This window comes from Ammodytes marinus (assembly GCF_949987685.1).
Source record: "Ammodytes marinus genome assembly, chromosome: 22".
Classification (NCBI taxonomy): Eukaryota; Metazoa; Chordata; class Actinopteri; order Uranoscopiformes; family Ammodytidae; genus Ammodytes; species Ammodytes marinus.
The window spans coordinates 22,449,450-22,471,150 of NC_137226.1; the positions used below are offsets into that span (position 1 = coordinate 22,449,450).

Sequence of the window (21,701 nt, forward strand, 5' to 3'; positions counted from 1 at the left end):
GGAGACTGCATTCGCGAGGGAGTCTCTAAACTGTCTCCAAACGTTCGCGGAGGTCTCAATTTCCTCGCATGAGTCGTAGAGCCGCGCAGTCCTGTCGCATGAATTTTGAACATGTTCAAAAAAAGTGTGCGACAAATCTAGGCTGTGTCTGAAATCGCGCACTTCTGTACTTACACTTACTTTTTTGAGTGCACTTTGCGCAAAACCGGAGAGTGTGCCAAAATGAAGTGCACTGTAAGTTCCTCTGTCGTGCACTCAAAACGGTCTAAAACTTGAGTGTGGAGCGATGGACACTTTCCACACTCAACGGCCGCCATCTTGCCTACGTAACGGAGAGGACGGGACATTCTAATCAAAATAGAGGAGCTTGAAGCAACCGTGGAGACGGACGCGCTCCACAAAAGTTAAATGATATATTGTTTTAGTTTTTCCGCGACTAATGTGCCTGTTTTGGCTATCGGTAACGCAAGCAGAAAAAAATACCACCGAAGAAGAACAGTCAAAATGCAAAGTCATTTCCGGTAGGTGCGCGACGGCAGTTTGGACAGTGCTCTGTAGAAATGAGAGCACTGCGTCTATAAGTAAGTGTACTGTAGGGATAATAAAGTGCACTCAATGTAAGTGCACTTACGTAAGTGCGCGATTTCAGACACAGCCCTAGTCTCAAAATAGTCTCAGAGTGGTCGCATGTGTCTCAAACGCGTTGCAAACCCTTCTCAATTTAGTCTCCGCGAGTCAGAAAGTGCGAGCAATGTCAGACAACTTTGCGAGGGTCTGGCGACATATGAAACTAAATTGTGACTGATTTGAGACAAAAATGAGACTGACATTCCGTTCGTGCGACGCTCGCCAGACGTTCGCGAGACATAAATGCGAGCTCCTGGCAAGTGTTGGGCAGGACATTCGCAAACGTGCCGTGAGGAACCAACTCAATGAGACTGCAAGTGAAAATTGTCGCTAATTCGCATATTTTGTCGCAATTTTGTGTCTCCAACTTGTCGCAAACAGTCGCAGCCCAGTGAGATAGGGGCTAAACCGCACGTGCACAGTTGCAGTCCAAAACAGCACAAAGAAAACAATCAGAGGTAAATTTGTTAAAATTTGACCAACAGACACAATGTCACGTTCCTTAAAGAGGACCTATGATGCTTTTTGACTTTTATGACCTATAAACGTTTTTATGATGATTTATAGTCATGCTTAACCATACTAAATTATCAAATAATGACTTACATGCATTTCGACGTATTCCCTGCTGACCGTCTGGGATGTCTGTGCAGAGCACTAGACACTATTCTAGCCAGTCGAGAAGTCACGTGTTCAAAGCGGCTTGACGCTTTGTAACATCGTGACGTCGCATGTAACTTGGTGTCGTCACCACGCGGATGTTTCCATGTATAGTAATGCTGTCACTTCCTTGCTCGCGTCTGCCTCGCGCCCTTATAGGTCCATGCTCGCGCTTCCCGCCACTGAGAGTGTTCCGGAAGGAAGGTAACCAATCACAACGGAGTGGAGTTTGCAGGAGGGGGCGGGGGGGAGCGGAGATGGCCGAAGCACAGGCGGAGGGAGCGGAGATGGCCGAAGCACAGGCATGCTGGATCGCCAAAATAAGAGAAAGAGCTTCCCGAAAATCTACATAGTTTTTTGTGATGTGATTCGTGTCAGGTTGCTCTATAGCAGTGTAAAACAAGAAATTAAGACCAGAAAAGTAGTATAATAGGTCCTCTTTAACAACAACTCAATCAATGTTGAGGAATGTGACGCGAAACGAGCCTATAGCGGCAGCCCTGAGCTACGAAGAGCATATATCGTTGTGAGATGATCATTGTTGTTTGTGAGAAATGAAACACAATCGTCACTCAGTAAATGGGCACGATGTAGTTTGATGGTTATCACGAATAGGGTGTTGTAGGCGGCCTTTACAGTTAAATAAGCAGGAAAACTACAACCATATGCCCACTTTGCTTGTCTTTTTACCTCTGTATAACCTTGTGGATTAAATTACTTTTATTTTCTTCAGTATTTTACATTAAATGACCTTTGAAGTAAGATATCATTCACAACTTTTTTTTATATATATCTCACCTGCACAATATGTTGCCTTTTAATAATGTTTTTATATTTTATATTTCTGTGGCCTATGTTTTTTTTTGTTTTTATTGTGCAAATAAATTAAATCTAATCAAAAGCATGGTGGTGAATTGTAGGTGTGTTTAAATGTAAAATTGTACAATCTTCACACTCTCAACATTGACACCTTTCCAGCAATGTATTCAGTTGGTGTTCTTTACCGCAAAGTTCAATATATCATGCCAAGTGTGTGGTGGACAAACCGCCGTCAAGACCACTTACCATTAAGACGGGACAATATACTGAGTCAACTGCATATGCAGAAAATAATAAACACTGCCTACACACCACACCGCAAACACTGATTAAGCACTGTTCATAAGACTGCCTAAAATTCTACCTTTTAAGGTCAAAATCATGAATAAAGCTATCTTTAAACTACTCCCATTTGAGTAACTGGCCTACTCCTTCCAAATACTTTCAGTTGCAGGCTTCACATTCAATATGTAGCTAGTTTTATATTATGTGTAGGCTATGCTCAATTTATAGCAACACTTGATATCATTAACTAAAAGAAAACAACCAAATCCCTGTCAGGGTAGGTGACAAGATGTTACTTACACACACACACACACACACACACACACACATTGTAGAGTACTGCTTTAGTAAGTTCAAGAAGCCTATTCAGTGACATTTTAAACTGTACATTTAATTATTTTATCATTTTATATATAATCCGCCACATATTTGATCAGAAACTTAAAATTTTACAACCAAACAGGCTATAAAACAAATTTTTCTTACAGAAATAGTGTCCCTAGAATAGTGGGTAGGCTACAATGATGCATGCTTTAAGGTTTAGGGTATAAAGAATGTGTTCAATTTAAGTTATTTTTAGGGCTGTCAAACGATTAAAATTTTTAATCAGATTAATCACAGGATTCCGTGGATTATCACGATTAATCACGATTAATTCTACCATACGAAATAGGCCCAAAAAATTACCATTTTTTCTGTATATTGTTATATGAATTGAAAGATAAAGGACAGAAGGTGAATATATACATTTAAATGTAGTTTTTATTAATTGAAATCCAAATGATGGTGTAATTACTGCAAATAAATTATAATCAACTAAAACAACCACACCATACTTAAATTTGGCTGTCTCTATTCAGCAAATATAGCATAGGCTATAATGGCATGTATTGAGTGAATCCATGGTTTTGCATTCCTGAATACAACCTGATTGCAGTTTGTTTGTGTGTCTGTGTGTAGAAAAGGCCCCAAAGTTCATAAGTTAGTGTTTGATATTTTTTACAGTGTGTTAAGATGTGTTTTATTCAGTGTGGATAACTGTCAGTTAGCTGCCGTGACATCAGTCTGTTTAGTAAGTTTCCTTTCTCTTCTCCCTCGGTCGGATGTGTGAGCGTTGCCGCAGTAATCGATCATTCCACATGTGAAACGTGTTTATTTGAGTTTATGGGAATCACCCGTGAGTGAGTAAGTAGCCTACATGCAGTCCCGATCGCTGTTATAAATTAGGCTATAGTTTATGCATGTTATTAACGGCCACGATTCGCGGGTCGCAACAGCTGTTGTAACGTCTCCTCACGAGTCACGAGCGGAGTTTAAGCCTGTGTTTCTTTTCCTGCGATCTATGCTGCTGTGTCTGTGAAAGAAGGAAAATAAAGAGCGAATAAAACATACTCCTCCTCTCCTCGTCTCATGCTTATAGTCTGACGTTTTTGGCCATAAGTGCTGTTCTGGCCGACACCTCTGAAGTGAAACCTGTGATACAAGCAGTTTCTCCTGTTGCTTCCGAGAGCAACTGCCAGCCGCGACACAGACGTGGCCGTTAGCAGCAGTTATAGGTCCGTGGTTAGTAGTTTAGAACATAGACTAGCGTGCTGCTATGTTTGGCTGTGCGCAGCTACTGATCCTGGGTCAGCCACAGCGTAAGAGTGACTGTAGTGTAGAGCGGGTGGGATGCACGGGGCGGATCATTCTGCACATGCGTTAAATGCGTTAAAAAAATTAACGCATTAATTCCAGAAATTAATCACCCTGCGTTAACGCGTTAATTTTGACAGCCCTAGTTATTTTATTTATTTTTTGGTAATGCAGCATGTTTCTGTAAGTGGTTCCATTATTCCTTAGTGCCCTCATGATGTTTCTGTGTGGAAACGGGGACGTTTCGGAGGAGGGGAATTATGTAACCTACTTCCTGTTAAGTGCTTTTATTATGATGGGGCAGAACGGAATGTGTCTGACGTGGTTTCACGCGGAGGCCCTGAATTGTAAATGGAATGCGCCCTGAATTCACGGCAGACACTCTGATAGGAGTCGAACGGGTCCACCCAGCCCTAAAGGATGATGGGAAATGTAGGATTACATAGCAACGGTGGTAAATATGTCGGCAATCCACCATTATAACTAACCAAATAGAGATCAGATACTTCCAATGACCAAATATAATGATATTCTGATGTATTTCTGGCTAGAAATGTTTTCAAAACATATGTTTATGCACTTACTAGCTGAAGTGTGATGTATTTGTGTCACCATGGCAACCCTTGACAACAAAAATTTGCTCTGGGAAAAAAAACTTGGCGGAGGGAGGGAGGGAGCACTCTTGTCAGCCATGTGTGTGTGTGCTATCTTTGATTTTGCCCAGTTGATCAACAGCTTGGCACGTGGCCTATATGTGTACCGAACATTTCTTGAGAATTAGCCTATCAGACTTCAGACAGATCAATGATGAATTCGCAATATCAAGATTATGAAAATAAAGTGCATAGGTCTCGCTAGAAATCTTATCAAAACCGATCTATGCTCTTTTTAGCTCAGGGCTGCCGATAGGCTTGTTTCGCATTCCTCGACAATTGATTGGTTTGTAGAGGGGCGTGTGTCTGACGTCACCAGTTTGAATAAACGAGAATATATTTTTTTCCTGCAGCCCTGTGTGGTTCCGTAGTCTAGTTTAACGTTATCTAGCTGGCAGAGTTGTTGTAAAGGAACGTGACATTGGCCCTCATTTATCAATTTTGCGTGGAAACTGGTGCAGATTCTGGCGCAAATACCTCCCTACGCCAGGTGTCGCGTGGTATTTATCAAACAGTCGTATCTCGCCAATATCAGCGTACGCCAGGCCATTATTGATAAATGCGGCGGCTGAAAACGATCGTACCACGCCCCTATATTTTCTCAGTTTAGAGGCCTCGCCCAGAGGTTTTACGACATGGATATGCGAATTACGGCACAGAAGAGGAATTTATCTGAAGTAGAAATTGACAGAATAACAGCGAAAGTAGAAAAAAAAAGAGTTTCATTTCGGAGCATTACAAGCGGCATCAAAGAACAACAGAAGGCAGCAGTTAGGAAGGAAATAACTGCTGCAGTCAACAGCGTTGGTTTTGACAAAACGATCTCCAGCTGAGGATTTTGCATTTTAGGTTTACATCAGTAGGCTATTATCGCTCAAATGCTATAAAACAGCATATACAATTATATGTCGCCATTTCTTTCGACCAAGAAAAAGTGGTCTGACTCAAACATCGCGTGTTGCTGTTCTGAAATGCAACCAACTGAGGGTGCGGGCATAATATAGCCTAAGTGGTAGAGGAGAAACAGACGCACCAACTGTCCGGTAATGGTCCCCATGAAATAAATACAGGTCTGTAGAGATTTGAATGATTAGAATGTATTGGCCCTTTTAGATAGCACTACTCAAAAGGGTTGTAAAAACTAAAAATAACACATTTTGCGTTTTACTGTATGACAGCAGGAGTGGTCAGCCCGGCGGTCAGCTGCACAAGCCGACCCGGCAACGATCAGCTGTGAGAGCGCCCACAGTCCTGCTCCACCAGCAGGTCGGAAAAACGTGCCGGTTAACGGTGGAAATAAATCGCTCGCTTAAGCGATCAATAACACATTAAAAGAGGAACTAACATCTAAAAAGTGCATCAAATAAATAAAATGTTAAGCTGAATGTTGTGCCGTGTATTTTTTATCATAAAGAGCAGTGTAGGCCTACTACATATTTAATACTGTGGCTAACATTTTGAATGAATGCAGCCCCCGTGCCTCAGTGTCCCCCCAGCTCCAGACGGAGATAACTGCCCTTACGCAGTCCCATGCAGCGCTCATAAGTGGCCGGTGTGCGCACTATTGAATCAGTGCTCCTACTCAGTTGCGCACCATAAGCTGCACAATTTTAAGTGATTAATATCTTTATTTCGGTCTGAGCAAACACTGCATTTGTATTATCTTCTTATAATTGTCCAACAAAGTCATCGGCTACCCGGCACAGCCTGCACTGCGAGTCCATGCTGTTTACAAAATTGCGTACACGAGCTGAGAGCTGGCGTGGGATTTGAGCGTATCCTACGCTCACGTCCATATTGATAAATGCCGAGATTTGCGTGGAAATGTACGTACACCCATTTTTCTGGTCTACGCAAGATTGATAAATGAGGGCCAGTGTGTCTGTTGGTCAAAGTTTAACTAATTTACCTCTGATCGTTTTCGTTGTGCTGTTTTGGACCGCAGGGGCCATCATGTCAGAACGTTGATTACCGACCTGATAACGGGACCTGATATAGCCCCTTAACCAGTGAATGAATGAAGTAAAATATGAACAGATTCATATACTGAAGTGCTGTGTAGTCCCGGCAGCCGCCAAGACATCGCACACCCCCAGCTTTGACTACAGTTGCATATAAAAATATAAATAAATCGCCCGTCTCCCCGCTTCTACACTCGCCACTCGTCAGCAGCTGATTTATCCTCTTTGTGACTGAAATAGCTTGTGTTTTATATAAAACACAGAGAGGTAAATATGCCTTAATGACAATAATGTGTTGTATGTTGACATTTAACATATCTGGGATAGGTTTCAACCAAACATAATCCGACAGGTAATGACAAAAAGTAGGTTGAGAGAAAATGTGCGATATGTTAATTAAAACGTAATCACGGACAAAATACGTTTGTCAGCCAAACGTAATTGAGAATACCGAATAGTTCTCTGGGAACGTAATTTTGATGAGACAGGGTTGACAGAACTTGCTAGCAGCTAGATGCTTAAGAACTGGACTGACTGGACCTTTACTAATATTATGAGGGCTACTAACCAAATATCATTTAACACTTATAATATAGATAATTGAAATGAGCCTACATACACACAGAAGCCTACATACACACAGAAAATAAAGAAAATATAATTGTTTTTAAATTAAGATTTAAATAAACTGCCCTTACACGTGCCCATGCACCTGCATGGGTGGCACACACACTATGCCGTTTTCAAGACCTATGCTGACCTGAGACCAGTTCTAGTGGCCACAGTCCTACCATTACTGTAGTAGTTGGAAATTGCAAACTGGTCCCATATCAGTGGATTAGCTGCCAGCATTGATTGATCAGTGTGTGTGATGTACAGGGCCAACAACCAGATCAGAAAAAAAGGTAAGAAAGAAAAACATAAATACATAGAATCTCTGAACTAGGCTATCTATCAGGGGAAAAAAACGTAAAAAAAACGTAAAAAAAACAATCAGATCTGGGGGGGCCACAGGGGCCATGGACCCCCCTGAAATCGCCACTGTGAATCGCCACTGTACACAGCACTTTGGCTGACATGAGAAAGTGCGTTTATATAGTCCAATAACATATATAAACTATTAGCTAATACTTAAAGGCCTACTTCACCGGTGGGAATATGAAGGTGTATTGAATTCTGAGATCCTATGTAGTATAAATGTGCAAAAAAAAAATTAATTGGTTCATCCTAGCCTGAGAAAAGGCAGAAAGAGTGTTTTTTTAACCCTATATTTCTCTTTCTCGTGACATCACAGAAAGAGAAATATAGGGTTAAAAAAAACGTACTTTGTAAATATTACTGTGATGTCACAGTAAAAGACATCACAGTAATATTTACAAAGTAAGTGTTTTGGTTAAAGTTGCAACTATTCCTCATTTATTAATTGTTTGTAAATGAGGAATAGTTGCAACTTTAGAATAACGTCCCAATAACATATATAAACTATTAACTAACACAAATTGGTTCATCCTAGCCTGAGAAAAGGCAGAAAGAGTGTTTTTAACCCTATATTTCTCTTTCTCGTGACTAAATCATATCTCTGTATGTAATATAAACTGGTTAAAAAAAACATACTTTGTAAATATTACTGTGAGGTCACAGTAAAAGACATCACAGTAATATTTACAAAGTAAGTTTTTTTTTAACCCTATATTTCTCTTTCTGTGATGTCACGAGAAAGAGAAATATAGGGTTAAAAAAAACACTCTTTCTGCCTTTTCTCAGGCTAGGAAGAACCAATTTAAAAAAAAATTGCACATTTATACTACATAGGATCTCAGAATTCAATACACCTTCATATTCCCACCGGTGAAGTAGGCCTTTAACTAATATATTAACTCACACTTTACAGATCAGTTGTTAATAGATTGTTAACTTTCTACTAATACCAGTGAAACTTTGTAAAACTGCACATGGGTGAAACAAGTTCAAGGTACAGAAATTTGACATGATATTTAAAATATCAAATTTTTGTACCTCAACCTTGTTCCACCCATAGGCTGTTCTGTGTACTGTTTTTTACCAAAGAAACACCACAGATGAAATGTTGAACATTGTGTTTAATCTATAGAAACACACATACTGAGCCATCACATGGCATAACAGTAGTATACAAAAGTGTACAACAACATACAAACCCATGAGGTTTGGGAACTTTTTGTGGTAGACACTGGATAAACATAATTTCAGATGGACATTTAATGTCCATACATCCCGGCAATGTCATGGATTATCCGTCCTAATGGCCCTTTGCGATGCTACAAAGCACAGTTATAAATCCTTAACAAACGGTTAACTGTCATTTAACAAGTCATTTATAACCAATTAACTAAAAGTTTATTAATGGTCTATTAACTGTCTGTAAGGCATTGTTATAAATCCTTAACAAACTGCTAACAAACACTTAACAAATCATTAATAAATCATTAATTAAGAGTTTACTAATGATCTATTAACGAGTTACAGCGGATAGTTATTATAAAGTGTTACCGAACTTTTTAATTTTTAGCCGCAGCACAAACCAAACTTGAGCCTTCCCATCAGTGGTACAACAACCCTGCATCATCTCTGCCAAGTCAAAGCTCTTCTCCTAAAATTCTCCTGGCTGATTTCTCTCTGTTATTGTGAACATCCAACTGGTTTTAGTTGGTTGAGGTAGACCCGGTCTTGTAGCCAGTTTGTTTGGTTCCTTGAGGAGAAGCCCGGTCTAAATGTGGTTGTAGTCAATGGTTGAGACTATGAATAGTTTGAAACCTTCTGGGATAATACTATGTTATGCTTTTCTGTAATGTTGCTGTTGCTTCCTGCAGGTGGAATGTGAGAAAGCAGCACTGATGATAAGCCTCCAGGAGTCCCAGACACAGCTGCAACACAGCCAGGAGGCCCTGAACCAGCAGCATGAGAAGGTGCTTCGCCTTAGTCACAAAGTCATTAGCCTTGGCTGCCTGCACCGAGGGACTCAGCTCAACACCAGCTCCCAGCTCAACCCACAGGCCTTGATGGAGCTGGACAGGGAGGAGGAGGAGGAGGAGGCTGGAGAGATGGGCAGAACTGAGGAGGAGAAGAGTGACACACTCAGCAAGACTCAGGTGTTTACATACCAAACGCCAGGCCTGGAGATCCTGCAGGTCAAGTACCGCGTGGCTGTGACAGAGGTGGTGGAGCTGAAGGCAGAGGTGAGAGGCCTCCATGAGCGGCTGGCTCAGAGTGTAGAGGCAGCAGCAGAGGACAAGCCATGGAGGAACGCTCAGCTCCACAAGCTAGAGAGGAAAGCCTCCTCACTGGAGAAAAGCTGCCGGGAGGGACAGGAGAAGGTAAACTAGTCTATTCTATCTATAAAGCCTAATCTCACTACTAATCATTTGCCTTGTGGGGATTTGGGCACCCTCTGTTCTTAGTCCTTTAAAGTCATATGAAGCCATCTCCAGTGAACGTTTGTTCATGTTTGTACTAACCACGGCAAAAGTTGACGCTCAAAGCGATTCGCAGGGCCAGGCCGGACCGTTCCCCAAAAGGTTAATCCCTGACGTTCTGTCTGCGGTTAGTATAAAAGCTAAATCAAAGCCCTTGGACCTCCCTCCTATCACCACTTTGCAGGGCTCTTTCATTGAATCTGTGTCTCTATATAAATATCTGGGAATTATAATTGACGATTCTCTCTCTTTTAAACCTCGTATCAAGCAGCTACTAAAAAAACGAAAGATAAAATTAGGTTTTTACTCTAGAAACAAATCTTGTTTTTCTTTTGAAGCCAAAAAAAGACTTGTTGCTGCAATGTTTATGTCTGCGTTGGACTATGGTGATGTTTTATATATGAATGCATCTTCAAAATGCCTACTGTCTTTGGACACGGTCTACCACTGAGATTTGTTACTTGTTTAAAACCGTCACGCACCATTCTCTTTGTATGCTGGAGTTGGATGGTTTACCCTGTCCACCTGCACGCAGCTTCATCATTGGCATGATACCCTTATTTATAAGACTATCCTCTGTGTTCTGAGGTCTTGTTCTGAACTGGTGGAAAGGGCATTAAATTATGCTGCTCCCTTCTCATGGAACAAGCTGCAGAATGAACTGAAACGTAAAGAGCTGGTTTCTGTAAACAGATTTAAATCCCTTCTTAATGATGTTGAAGCAGGCTCTTCTGTCTGTACATGCTTTGTTTGATGATGTTCTGACTGTGACTCTATTTATATGCTCTCTGTTGTTTTTTAAATTATTGTCTGTCATTTTGGAACTGTGCTGCTGTCTGTCTTGGCCAGGACTCTCTTGTAAAAGAGATTTTTAATTTCAATGAGAATTCTCCTGGTTAAATAAAAAAATTGAAAAACTTCAGGTATACCACTTATAGGTAGGACCTGAGTGATACGCACACGCACATACACACGCAAACACACACACACACACACACACACACACACACACACACACACACACACACACACACACACACACACACACACACACACACACACACACACACACTCAGACACAATCTGAGTGCAAAGACAGGACAGGGGGCCACACAGTTTGGCAGCTTGTGGGGAATTTAAACAACAGAAGGTTATATGAAATATGTGAGGATATCATGAAGTTAGCTTTTTATTGTGTTGTCGGAAAGACAAACTGTAAGTACTCAAGTGAAGACATTCACTAAGAGTGAGTTGGGAGGACAGTTCCAAGTGTTGCAAGGCCTGAGGCATGAAAGAATAAGCTCCAAATTGAAAGTAAAGGAGCAAAAATAAGTTTAGAGTTAGGATGTAAAATCCAGGACACACCAGTCCGACTACCCGAAAATGGAGACTGCCGATTCAGGGAGCTCCAGTCTTCCCGTCGCGGCCTAAAAAGTGCAAAGAACACACCAAACCGACTGCTGACTGTCCGTACGCTCTGCGCTTGCGCGGGACGTAATGTCTCCATAACAGCAGGCGGCGCTAATCTGTATTGTGGCCCGAAAAAATACGGAAGCCGGAAATGATGGGACGGCTCTCTAGACCATAAACATAGATAGAAATACGTATTTATATTTATGGACCATAAAGAGCACCATTTTTAGCAGAGAGTGTCGAGCATGGTGTCGAGCAGTCAACAAGGGTTGATGCATGTGAGTACTCGCTGAACCAAGCAAACAAACACATTAAAACGATGGCTAACTGTTGTTAGCTGTTTGTGCTACCCGCCTCACTTCCGGTCTTCACTGATTCGCTAGCCCTCCACAAATCAAATTGCTCCAACTGAAAGACTGCCCGCCGCCGATTGAAAAGAAGCCCGACGACATCTACGACGACCGATTTCACGGCACACACCAAACAGATTCGTGTCCCCGCCCCCTCCCGACTCTACGACGGCGATTATCGGGCCGGTGTGTTCTGGCCTTTAAGGCTTCCACAGAGCCAGATTGTCTGATTTAAACAGGGACCAATTAAAGAGGAAAAGGGACAAAGCTGTATCAATATCCTGTTTAGAGGTGAAAATATACTCGTGGATCTTGGTAACATCCCCAACCAGCCAACATAGGAATTGGTATAGTGAGTTGGAGGGGCTTAACCCATTGATGACTATAGCAATCTAGAGCCCCTTTTACACAGAGATTGCGGCATATTGACGGAACAACATCACTCCAATATGCCGGCTTTGCTTGCTTCTGTGTTATTTACACAGAACCAAGCAACGCCGGCCTGCTGGCGCATCAGTAGTCCCTTTTACACAGCGCTCCGGAATGAAAGAGGTGCTTGTAAACAGCGTCAGGTGTGACGTAAACATTTAGCGCCGCGCCGGTCAGCTGCTTTACAACAACAACAATGGCCGGTGAATTGAGAGCAGAAGTGCTGGAGCTTGCAGTAAGAGGGCCGTATTTTACTGTCCCCACGATGTGCCAGTTGATCTCGCTACGCGCTGAGTCCAACATCACTGGGACAGTTAACCAAACTGACTAAATCAATCCGACCGCTTCACCTCTGTGTGTGTGTGTGTGTGTGTGTGTGTGTGTGTGTGTGTGTGTGTGTGTGTGTGTGTGTGTGTGTGTGTGTGTGTGTGTGTGTGTGTGTGTGTGTGTGTGTGTGTGTGTGTGTGTGTGTGTGTGTGTGTGTGTGTGTGACAGGTTGGTTGTGAGCGAGTCTCTTTGTGAGGGCAGCGATCTGCCAATCAGACATACACATACACACAGTGTGTGAAGTCACGTTACTGTAGACAGAAATAAAGTGTGGATATACGCTCAGACTTAGGATAATAATAGCGGCGGCGGAATGTGTTAGCAAAACAGTAGCTCTGTGGCTAACAGCTGAGCCGGAGCCTTCAGTCAGCTGAAGCAGACAGTCTAGCGGGGCGAGCAGACTATTCCCCCGTTACTAGGTCGACCTTCAAGCTGAACAAGAGCCCTCCGCTGCGCGTCGGGCTCCTGCTTCAGCTTGTCGGTCTTTATTTCTAGCAAGTGACCCGTTCGCTATACTTTATCCCTTACTTAGCCTAGCCTAGCTTTCCATTGTACAACTTCTCCTGGGCAGAAATAGACTCATACACTCTGCAAAATGAAGCGCGGGGGTTTGGATTGAGCAACGGACCTTATGATCAGCTAGATTATACACCGTTCCTTTTATTTGGTGATTTTTACGGGACATCAGGCCGCCGTGGTTAATGTTAAACACACGTCCTTCAACTGCTAACATGGTCGCATGTTTAGAACGTAGACTATGGAACGTCAAACGCCCCCCTGTTCCGCAACAACAAGCTGGAGCATTTAAACAGAGAGGCGGAACTGATCGTGTCGGGAATCTTACTACCCCCCGAGGTAGTAAAATTCCCGGAACGATCACTCGCACCTTTCTTCCCTCGTTCCGCAACTGTCGCATTTACACAGCTGGGGGGAGGGCCGAAAGGCCGGCATATTCCCGGCTTTCACTGGCTGTGTAAAAGGGGCTTAGGATGCATGTCCTTAATGCCTGAGGGTTTTCTGAAAAAATAGTACGAATTGTCAAGTCTACCAAAACCTTAATATCTAAGCCTGTGTAGCACATAGAAACATGAAATAAAATACATTTAAAATTAAGGTTCACAGGTTTTATTTAAACATGCTCCCTTAGCGCTTACAAACCAACAAATATTTCTAAAAATCGTCAAAATTAGATGAATTAGAAAATTATTAAATATTGTTAATAAATAGATGCAATGTGTTGTGTGATTTTCGTCAGTAGTCTATAGTAGACCTTGATTCTGCGCACCAAACGCCACTAACTGTTCTGTCGCCGACATAGCTGGCATATTTTTTTTATTATTTTGTTTTATTTTTTTATTTTTTATTTTTTTGATTGACATGATTTTCGGCAAACCACACAACTTTTGGGTGGTCACGTGGTCTTAAAGAAATCAACAAAACCCACCTCATGTGTATTTGAACCAATGACAGTGCATTCTATGCTGGGAATGCCATGAAAATTAGATAAAGTAATAATGCTGCGCGACGCAGCATCAGGCAGGAGAGCCAATGTGGCGTCGCGCAGCAGCCGTCATCAATGGGTTAATATAATGGTAAAACAACATTTGGTTTCAAACCATGTTTCTGATAAAACCAATCATATCCAGATTATTCTCAATAATGAAAGTATTCAGCAGTACGGCTTTAGTAAACAAAGATCTGATATTTATAAAAAAATATATATTTATTAGGGCTGTCAAATTAACGCGTTCATTTCGATTAATTAATCACAGAAAAATTAACGCGATTAAAAAAATTAACGCAGATTAATCGCACTTCTATGTTGCCCTTTGACCCGGTGCAAAAGAGGTGAGGCGATAGCGGAGCTGCACCTGTAGCTTGCTGACACGGCCCGCACGGGATTAAAGAGTAAAGAAAGAAGCATAGAGAGGGACGTTTTATGGGAAGCTCCGTGCAAATAAGCATGAAGGTAGGAATACGTCTTATCTTATTCTCCGCAGTGTCTGTGCATTATTGATTTAGTGGGTGCCTAATTAACAATATCAAAACAGTATCTCTCAATCTTCCTCTGTCTCACTTTTGTTTGCTAGCTGCGATCGTCTCCTTCAAACGGACACCCCTCTCACTCTTCCAAGCATATGCCTGTCTTTTTTCCTCCTTTGTGTGTGTGTGTGTGTGTGTGTGTGTGTGTGTGTGTGTGTGTGTCTGTGTCAATATTTTTGGCTATGAGAAGGACGGTGAATGAGTCGGCATAGGCTATGCGCACCGCACCTGTGGCAGTGCAGCGCTGTCTGTTGTGGGAGCTAGACAGTCATTTAGCCTGCTTGTTTTTTTGTGTTTTTTTTCGGCGCTAGTAGTTCCTAAATTAATTTAATGTAGTAACCTGGCTGAGAGGAGGAGACAGAAGTTACGAGAGAGAGAGAGAGAGAGAGAGAGAGAGAGAGAGAGAGAGAGAGAGAGAGAGAGAGAGAGAGAGACGAACGGTAGCCTATAGGCCTACAGTTGTTTATAAACAGGCATAAAGTATAAGTATCAAATAAGTATGCGACTAATTTAGATTAATTAATCACAGAGCCTGTAATTAATTAGATAAATTTTTTGAATCGCTTGACAGCCCTAATATTTATATGAGGGTCCCCTTGGAGCTGCGGTTTTCACTGATAGCCCAATCAGTAGGGCTACAAGCAGATAAAGTCTTAACTGGAACAAAATGCCTTTTATTATTACACAAAGGTTTCGGTGGCTGGTGCGTGTGACAGTGAAAGGACACAGTACATAATACCTGGGAGGTATTGTTATGTTAAGCTTTACCAGGTGCATGCTGGGACATTCCACGTCTTCCAGTTGTTGAGAGGATAATTACTGTATGTTGTGTGATTCACATGTTAAGGGGAAGATAAAGTAAAAAGTCTGATGGTTTGCTCTATGAAATTGTCCCTGGTGGAACATATTAACTTAACAACTGATGGACTCCAAAACCACACCAACCTAGCAGGCTCTGTGATGACCCTGACACTGTGTCTGTTCTAATAGCATTATAGCTACAGATATCAAGGATGTCTTATCCACTTCTTTCAGATTTCTAGCCTGGAGTTGGAGTTGCAGGCAGCCCAGTCAGCAGCCAATGAGAGCCAGTGGGCCTTGAACGCAGCTCAGGATGAGTTGGTGACGTTCAGCGAGGAGCTGGCCCAGCTGTACCACCACGTCTGTCTGTGCAACAATGAGACGCCCAACCGCATCATGCTGGACTACTACAGGTCTGACTGTGCTTTGATTAGTAGGACACATGCAGCTTCGTTACAATGACTGAGGCCCAGTTTGCCTGCATTTGAGGGGTTGAGAGAAAATTGACCTGTGAGATTTAAATTGAACCCTGTACCATACATTTATTACATACTGTACATCTTTTCATTATTGTCCATTTATTGTTGTTTCTACTTGTGTTCTAATTATAATATTTTTTTGTACACTTAAGCTAATAATATTCCAGCCTGCATTGAATATCTTGTTAGTATAGTATAGTTTATGTGAAACAATTAACTGGATCTCCTACCATTGTCAAGCTTGCCATTTATTTTTCAAAGACCTTTCTCTACCAGAGACATCTGCAAAGGTTCAGTCAAACTGTCATGACCCACGGCTCGGCAGTCTCTCCTCCTCCTCTTCTGTGTGTTTTCCCTCGTCTGTCTCTCTTTTTTTTGTTGTTCCATGTGTCGGCCTCCCTGTTGGCATGTGGGCGTGGTGGCACTCCAGGGCAGGCTGTTTCCAGGTGTGGATCGTTGGGCTAATCAGGGCTCTCTATTTAAACCTGTGGACTCCAGTCATTCAGCGCCAGAGTATACTACGTATCAGAGCGTTGCCTCCGCTGTTCACCTGTCCTGCTCGCCTGACTGAGGTTTCCCGGATTACCCACCTGCCTATGCTCGCGGCGCCGCCCTGCCGTCCAGTGTCCTGCCAGCCTGAAAATAAACTTTGTTCTAAAACTGACTACCTGGGTATCTGTTCTGCTTTTGGGTCCTACCTCGAGCTATCATAACAGAATACTCTGGCCAACATGGACCCAGCAGATACTGACAAGCTACACCAAGCGTTGGTAGCGCAAGGCACTCTTGTGGGACAACATGAAGTGGCTCTCCGAGACGTTATCTCCTCGCTGGGGGAACTCACCGCGAACGTGGCGGCGTTGGGAGGACAGCTCCACGGAGTCATCACGCACCTAGCTCCTGCAGTTCATTCCATTCCTGCTCAACGCGACCCAGTTCCAGCACCTGTCCTTCCGCATGCCCGAGAGCCTTGTGCCCCCGCACCGGAGCGCTATGCCGGGAGTTTTAGGGTATGCAAGTCGTTTCTCCTCCAGTGCTCTTTAGTTTTTGAGCAGCAACCCAGCTCTTATGTCTCGGACCGAGCCAAGATTAGTTACGTCATAGGCTTACTCTCTAGACATGCTTTGACTTGGGCGTCTTCGGTGTGGGAGCGGCAGTCCGCCGTATGTTTTTCGTCTCCTAGCTTTGTAGCTGAGATGAAGAAAGTTTTTGACCACCCGGTCCGGGGTAGGGACGCTACTAAGCGTCTACTCCAGCTACGACAGGGGGCTCGCAGTGTTGCAGAATATTCGGTGGAGTTCAGGGCGTTAGCAGTGGAGACGAGGTGGAACGACGAGGCGTTACAGGGAGTTTTTCTCAACGGATTAGTCGATTCCGTTAAGGACGAGTTAGCAGTGCGAGATGAGTCAGCAGATTTAGATGAGCTCATAGCTCTAGCTATTAGACTGGACAATCGCCTCCGAGAGCGTCGTAGGGAAAGGACCGGTCGCTCTCTTGGACCTTTTGTTTCGCATTCCTCTCCAGCTGGCGCTGGATATGCTTCCAGCCACCGCACCATGGAGTCGCCTGTGTTCCCTGCTCTTCTTCCCTCGTCTACAGAGGAGCCCATGCAGTTGGGTCGGAACCGACTCACTCCTTCCGAGCGGAGTAGAAGATTCGAGGGTGGATTATGCCTCTACTGTGGAGAACCTGGACATCAACGGGCTAGGTGTTCCCGCCGGTTAAACCCAAGCCCTCACCAGTTGCAGACGGGGTTCTGGTGAGTAGCACAGTATTGCCCTGTTCGCCCCGAAGACGCATTAACATTGAAGCAAGTATTTTCCTTAACGGGAATACTTATCAACTTGTGGCCCTAGTCGATTCAGGTTCTGACTCTAATATTCTTGACTCTAACTTTGTGAAGCACAGTCAGATAGTCACCAATCCCATTGTCCCACCGCTCAAAGTTAATGCACTCAATGGTGATGTTTTGGCCCTCATTTCCGAGCAAACGCAGCAGTTGCCTCTCCTGTTGGCTGGCAACCACAGAGAAAGGATAACGTTCCATGTAATGCCCTCCTCACATGCTCCCCTAGTGCTCGGGCTTCCGTGGCTGCAGGTACATAACCCTGTGATTGACTGGGCCACTGGGAAGATTGCTAGTTGGAGCTCTTTCTGCCATGCTTCGTGTGTCAGATCAGCTCAGCCCCCATGTTCCGTTAAGGAGTGTGTTGCCTCACCAGAACCTCCTGACTTGTCCTCTGTTCCTCGGGAGTATCACGACCTGGCCGAGGTGTTCAGCAAGCACCGGGCCTTATCCTTACCTCCTCACAGACCTTACGACTGCGCCATCGACCTGCTGCCTGGTGCCCCTTTTCCCACCAGCCGGCTCTACAATATCTCAGCTCCGGAACGCGAGTCCATGGAGAGATACATCACGGAATCGCTGGACTCAGGTATTATCCGCTCCTCTTCCTCTCCATTAGGAGCTGGTTTTTTCTTTGTGGCTAAGAAGGATAAAACTCTGAGACCATGTATTGACTTTCGGGGTTTGAACAATATTACTGTAAAGAACAAATATCCCCTGCCACTGATTAACGCTGCTTTTGAACCACTCCATGGGGCCACTGTAAGTTGGATTTACGTAATGCCTACCATTTGGTCCGCATCAGGGAGGGGGACGAGTGGAAGACTGCGTTTAACACCCCTTTAGGTCACTTTGAGTACCTAGTCATGCCTTTTGGTCTTACCAATGCCCCAGCAGTATTCCAAGCCCTGATAAATGACGTGCTTAGGGACTATTTGAACCACTCTGTGTTTGTCTACCTCGATGATATCCTGATTTTTTCCCACGACATTGAGGAGCACGTTGTGCACGTGCGCCAGGTCCTCCAGAGGTTGTGGGAGAATAAACTGTTTGTTAAACAAGAGAAGTGTGAGTTCCATGTCTCCTCAGTGTCGTTCCTGGGTTACATCCTGGAGTGCGGACAGGTGCGGGCCGACCCAGCCAAGTTCCGGGCAGTTACGGAATGGCCGCAGCCTTGCTCACGGAAGCAGCTCCAGAGATTCTTGGGCTTCGCCAACTTCTACAGACGGTTCGTGAGAAACTACAGCCAGGTAGTAGCACCTCTCACTAAGCTAACCTCTCCGTATGTTCCATTTGTCTGGTCGCCTGCAGCCGAGGATGCATTCTGCGAGCTTAAAAGACGCTTCTCCTCAACTCCCATCCTGGTGCAGCCCGACCCAGCTCGCCAGTTCGTCGTCGAGGTGGACGCTTCAGATCTTGGAGTGGGAGCTGTGTTGCCGCAGAGAGCCGAAGTAGACAACAAGCTTCATCCCTGTGCCTTCTTCTCCAAGAAGCTGTCTCCTGCGGAGAGGAACTACGACGTCGGCAACAGAGAGTTGCTAGCTGTTAAGCTGGCTCTGGAGGAATGGCGCCACTGGTTGGAGGGTGCGGCGTCTCCGTTTACGGTATGGACAGATCACAAGAACCTGGCTTACATTCAGTCTGCTAAACGGTTAAACTCCCGCCAAGCACGTTGGGCTCTGTTTTTTGGTCGGTTTAACTTTAACCTCACTTTTAGACCTGGTAGCAAGAACATTAAACCTGATGCCCTCTCCAGACAGTTTAACCCTGATAACGGCAGTTCCTCAGTCCCGGATACTATTCTTCCTCAGTCCTGCCAGGTGGGCTCTCTGACATGGGAGATTGAGTCTGTGGTTAAGGTGGCTCTCCAAGGGGACCCCGGTCCTGGAGGTGGGCCTCCGGGTTGTCTGTTTGTGCCTGTTTTCTGTCTGTCCTCAGGTGCTGAAGTGGGGTCACACTTCACGTTTCGCCTGTCATCCTGGAGGTTCCCATACCCTGGGCCTGATTCAACGCCATTTCTGGTGGCCGTCCATCGCTGCTGACACACGCGAGTATGTGAAGGCTTGTACCATCTGCGCTCGTGGCAAGTCGACTCATCGCCCTCCAGCCGGGCTCCTGCATCCGCTCCCTGTGCCTGGTCGCCCATGGTCGCACATAGCTCTGGACTTTGTAACTGGGTTACCACCGTCCGAAGGTAATGACACCATCCTAACCATTGTGGATCGTTTTTCCAAGGCGGTGCATTTCGTGGCCCTTCCCAAACTGCCCTCGGCTGCAGAGACTGCTGAGCTGGTGGTTAACCATGTGTTTCGGATCCATGGGATTCCCCTGGACATTGTCTAGGATCGAGGGCCTCAGTTCACCTCTCAAGTTTGGAAAGCGTTTTGCCAGGCGTTGGGGGCCTCCGTCAGTCTTTCCTCCGGCCATCACCCCCAGTCCAATGGCCAGACCGAGAGGGCTAATCAGGACCTGGAGACGGTTCTGAGATGCATCTGCGCTCACAACCCAGCTTCGTGGAGCTCACATCTCACCTGGGTTGAATACTCTCACAACTCCCTGACGTCGGCTGCTACAGGTATGACACCTTTTGAAGCATCTCTGGGCTACTCAGAGCCGGCCCAAGCCTTCAGGGGGCCCTAAGCGAAATATGATTAGGGGGCCCCTCTCCAACGTTAGTGCTGCAGAAACTATAGATCTTTGTCAAATATCATTCACACACCCAGTGTTTTCCGCTAGTGCCTCCACTGTGCGGCTGTGCGAAAATATTTGAGAGGCGAGATTCAGACCCTCCTAGGGGGGTCCGGGGGTATGACCCCCCGGGAGATTTTTTTAACCTTTTTAAAGTGAAATGCATGAATCTGGTGCACTTTGAGAGGAAAATTAAGAGGCTAAATCTGAGAAATTGTGTGAACAAATAATTTGGAGACACTGGGTCAGATGAATTAGAAGCTATTGAAGAAGGACACATGGATTTTCCATAAAAATATTAATATAGTAAGGCGTCCCCCTCCCGGGCCGGGCCCAGCAGCAGACCCGGGTTCGAATCCCACCCGCGGTCGTTCTCTGCATGTCACTCCCCTCTCTGCCCCATTTCACCTCTGTCTCTCTGCACTATCAATAAAGCATAAAAATGCCCAAAAAATATCTTAAAAAAAATATATATATATATTAATATAAAATAAAATATTATGGAGGGTCTTCTGGGTTGGGCTTGGAGCTCTTTTTCTTTTACGGGACATATTTCTCTGTAATATAGTGAATGCATTTAAATACAGTGAACTAAGCAGAAGAACTCTGTTGTCCAGCTACTGTATCTTTTTTTCCACAGACAAGGCTGAAATAAGCTATAGACTATACACAGTGCATGGGCAACTGAGGGCAGCCCCATTTCCAATTGTTTTTAAATAAACTCAATACACACTGTGCATGGATGGGAACGTGACATGATGACACACAAAAACACAAACTTAAAAAAAAAAAAAAAACTTTTTTTTTGGAGGGGGCCCCCCAGGCAGGGGGCCCTAAGCGGCCGCTTAGTTCGCTTATGCCTCGGGCCGGCTCTGGGGCTACTTACCTCCTCTCTTTCCCACTCAGGAGATCGAGATCGCCGTGCCTTCAGTTCAGCACAACTTGCGTAGGATCCGCAGGATCTGGAGGGATTCCAGAGCGGCCCTCCTGCGTACTAGGGAACAGAATCAGAGGTTGGCTGATCAGCGGCGGATCCCTGCTCCCGTGTACTTACCTGGCCAAAGGGTTTGGCTTAACTCCAGGGACATCCCCCTTAGTGTTGAGTCCAAGAAGCTTTCTCCCCGTTTTATTGGACCATTTGAGGTCGATAGGGTCATTAACTCTGCTGCTATTCACCTTAAACTGCCCCAGTCCCTCAGGATACACCCCACGTTTCACGTCTCCCAGCTGAAG

General features: G+C 44.5%; 1 protein-coding gene across 1 annotated transcript in view; it reads left to right on the forward strand.

Moving 5' to 3' along the window:
* The window catches only part of LOC307268448 (protein bicaudal D homolog 1-like), a gene marked incomplete at both ends in the record, with an annotated part of 85,011 nt that overhangs the window by 58,631 nt on the left and 4,679 nt on the right, over positions 1-21,701 (forward strand). The window contains 2 exons of the mRNA XM_080051079.1: positions 9,490-9,993; positions 15,690-15,868. Of these exons, the coding sequence (XP_079907205.1) occupies positions 9,490-9,993; positions 15,690-15,868 (683 nt within the window). The remainder of the gene's footprint in view (positions 1-9,489; positions 9,994-15,689; positions 15,869-21,701) is intronic.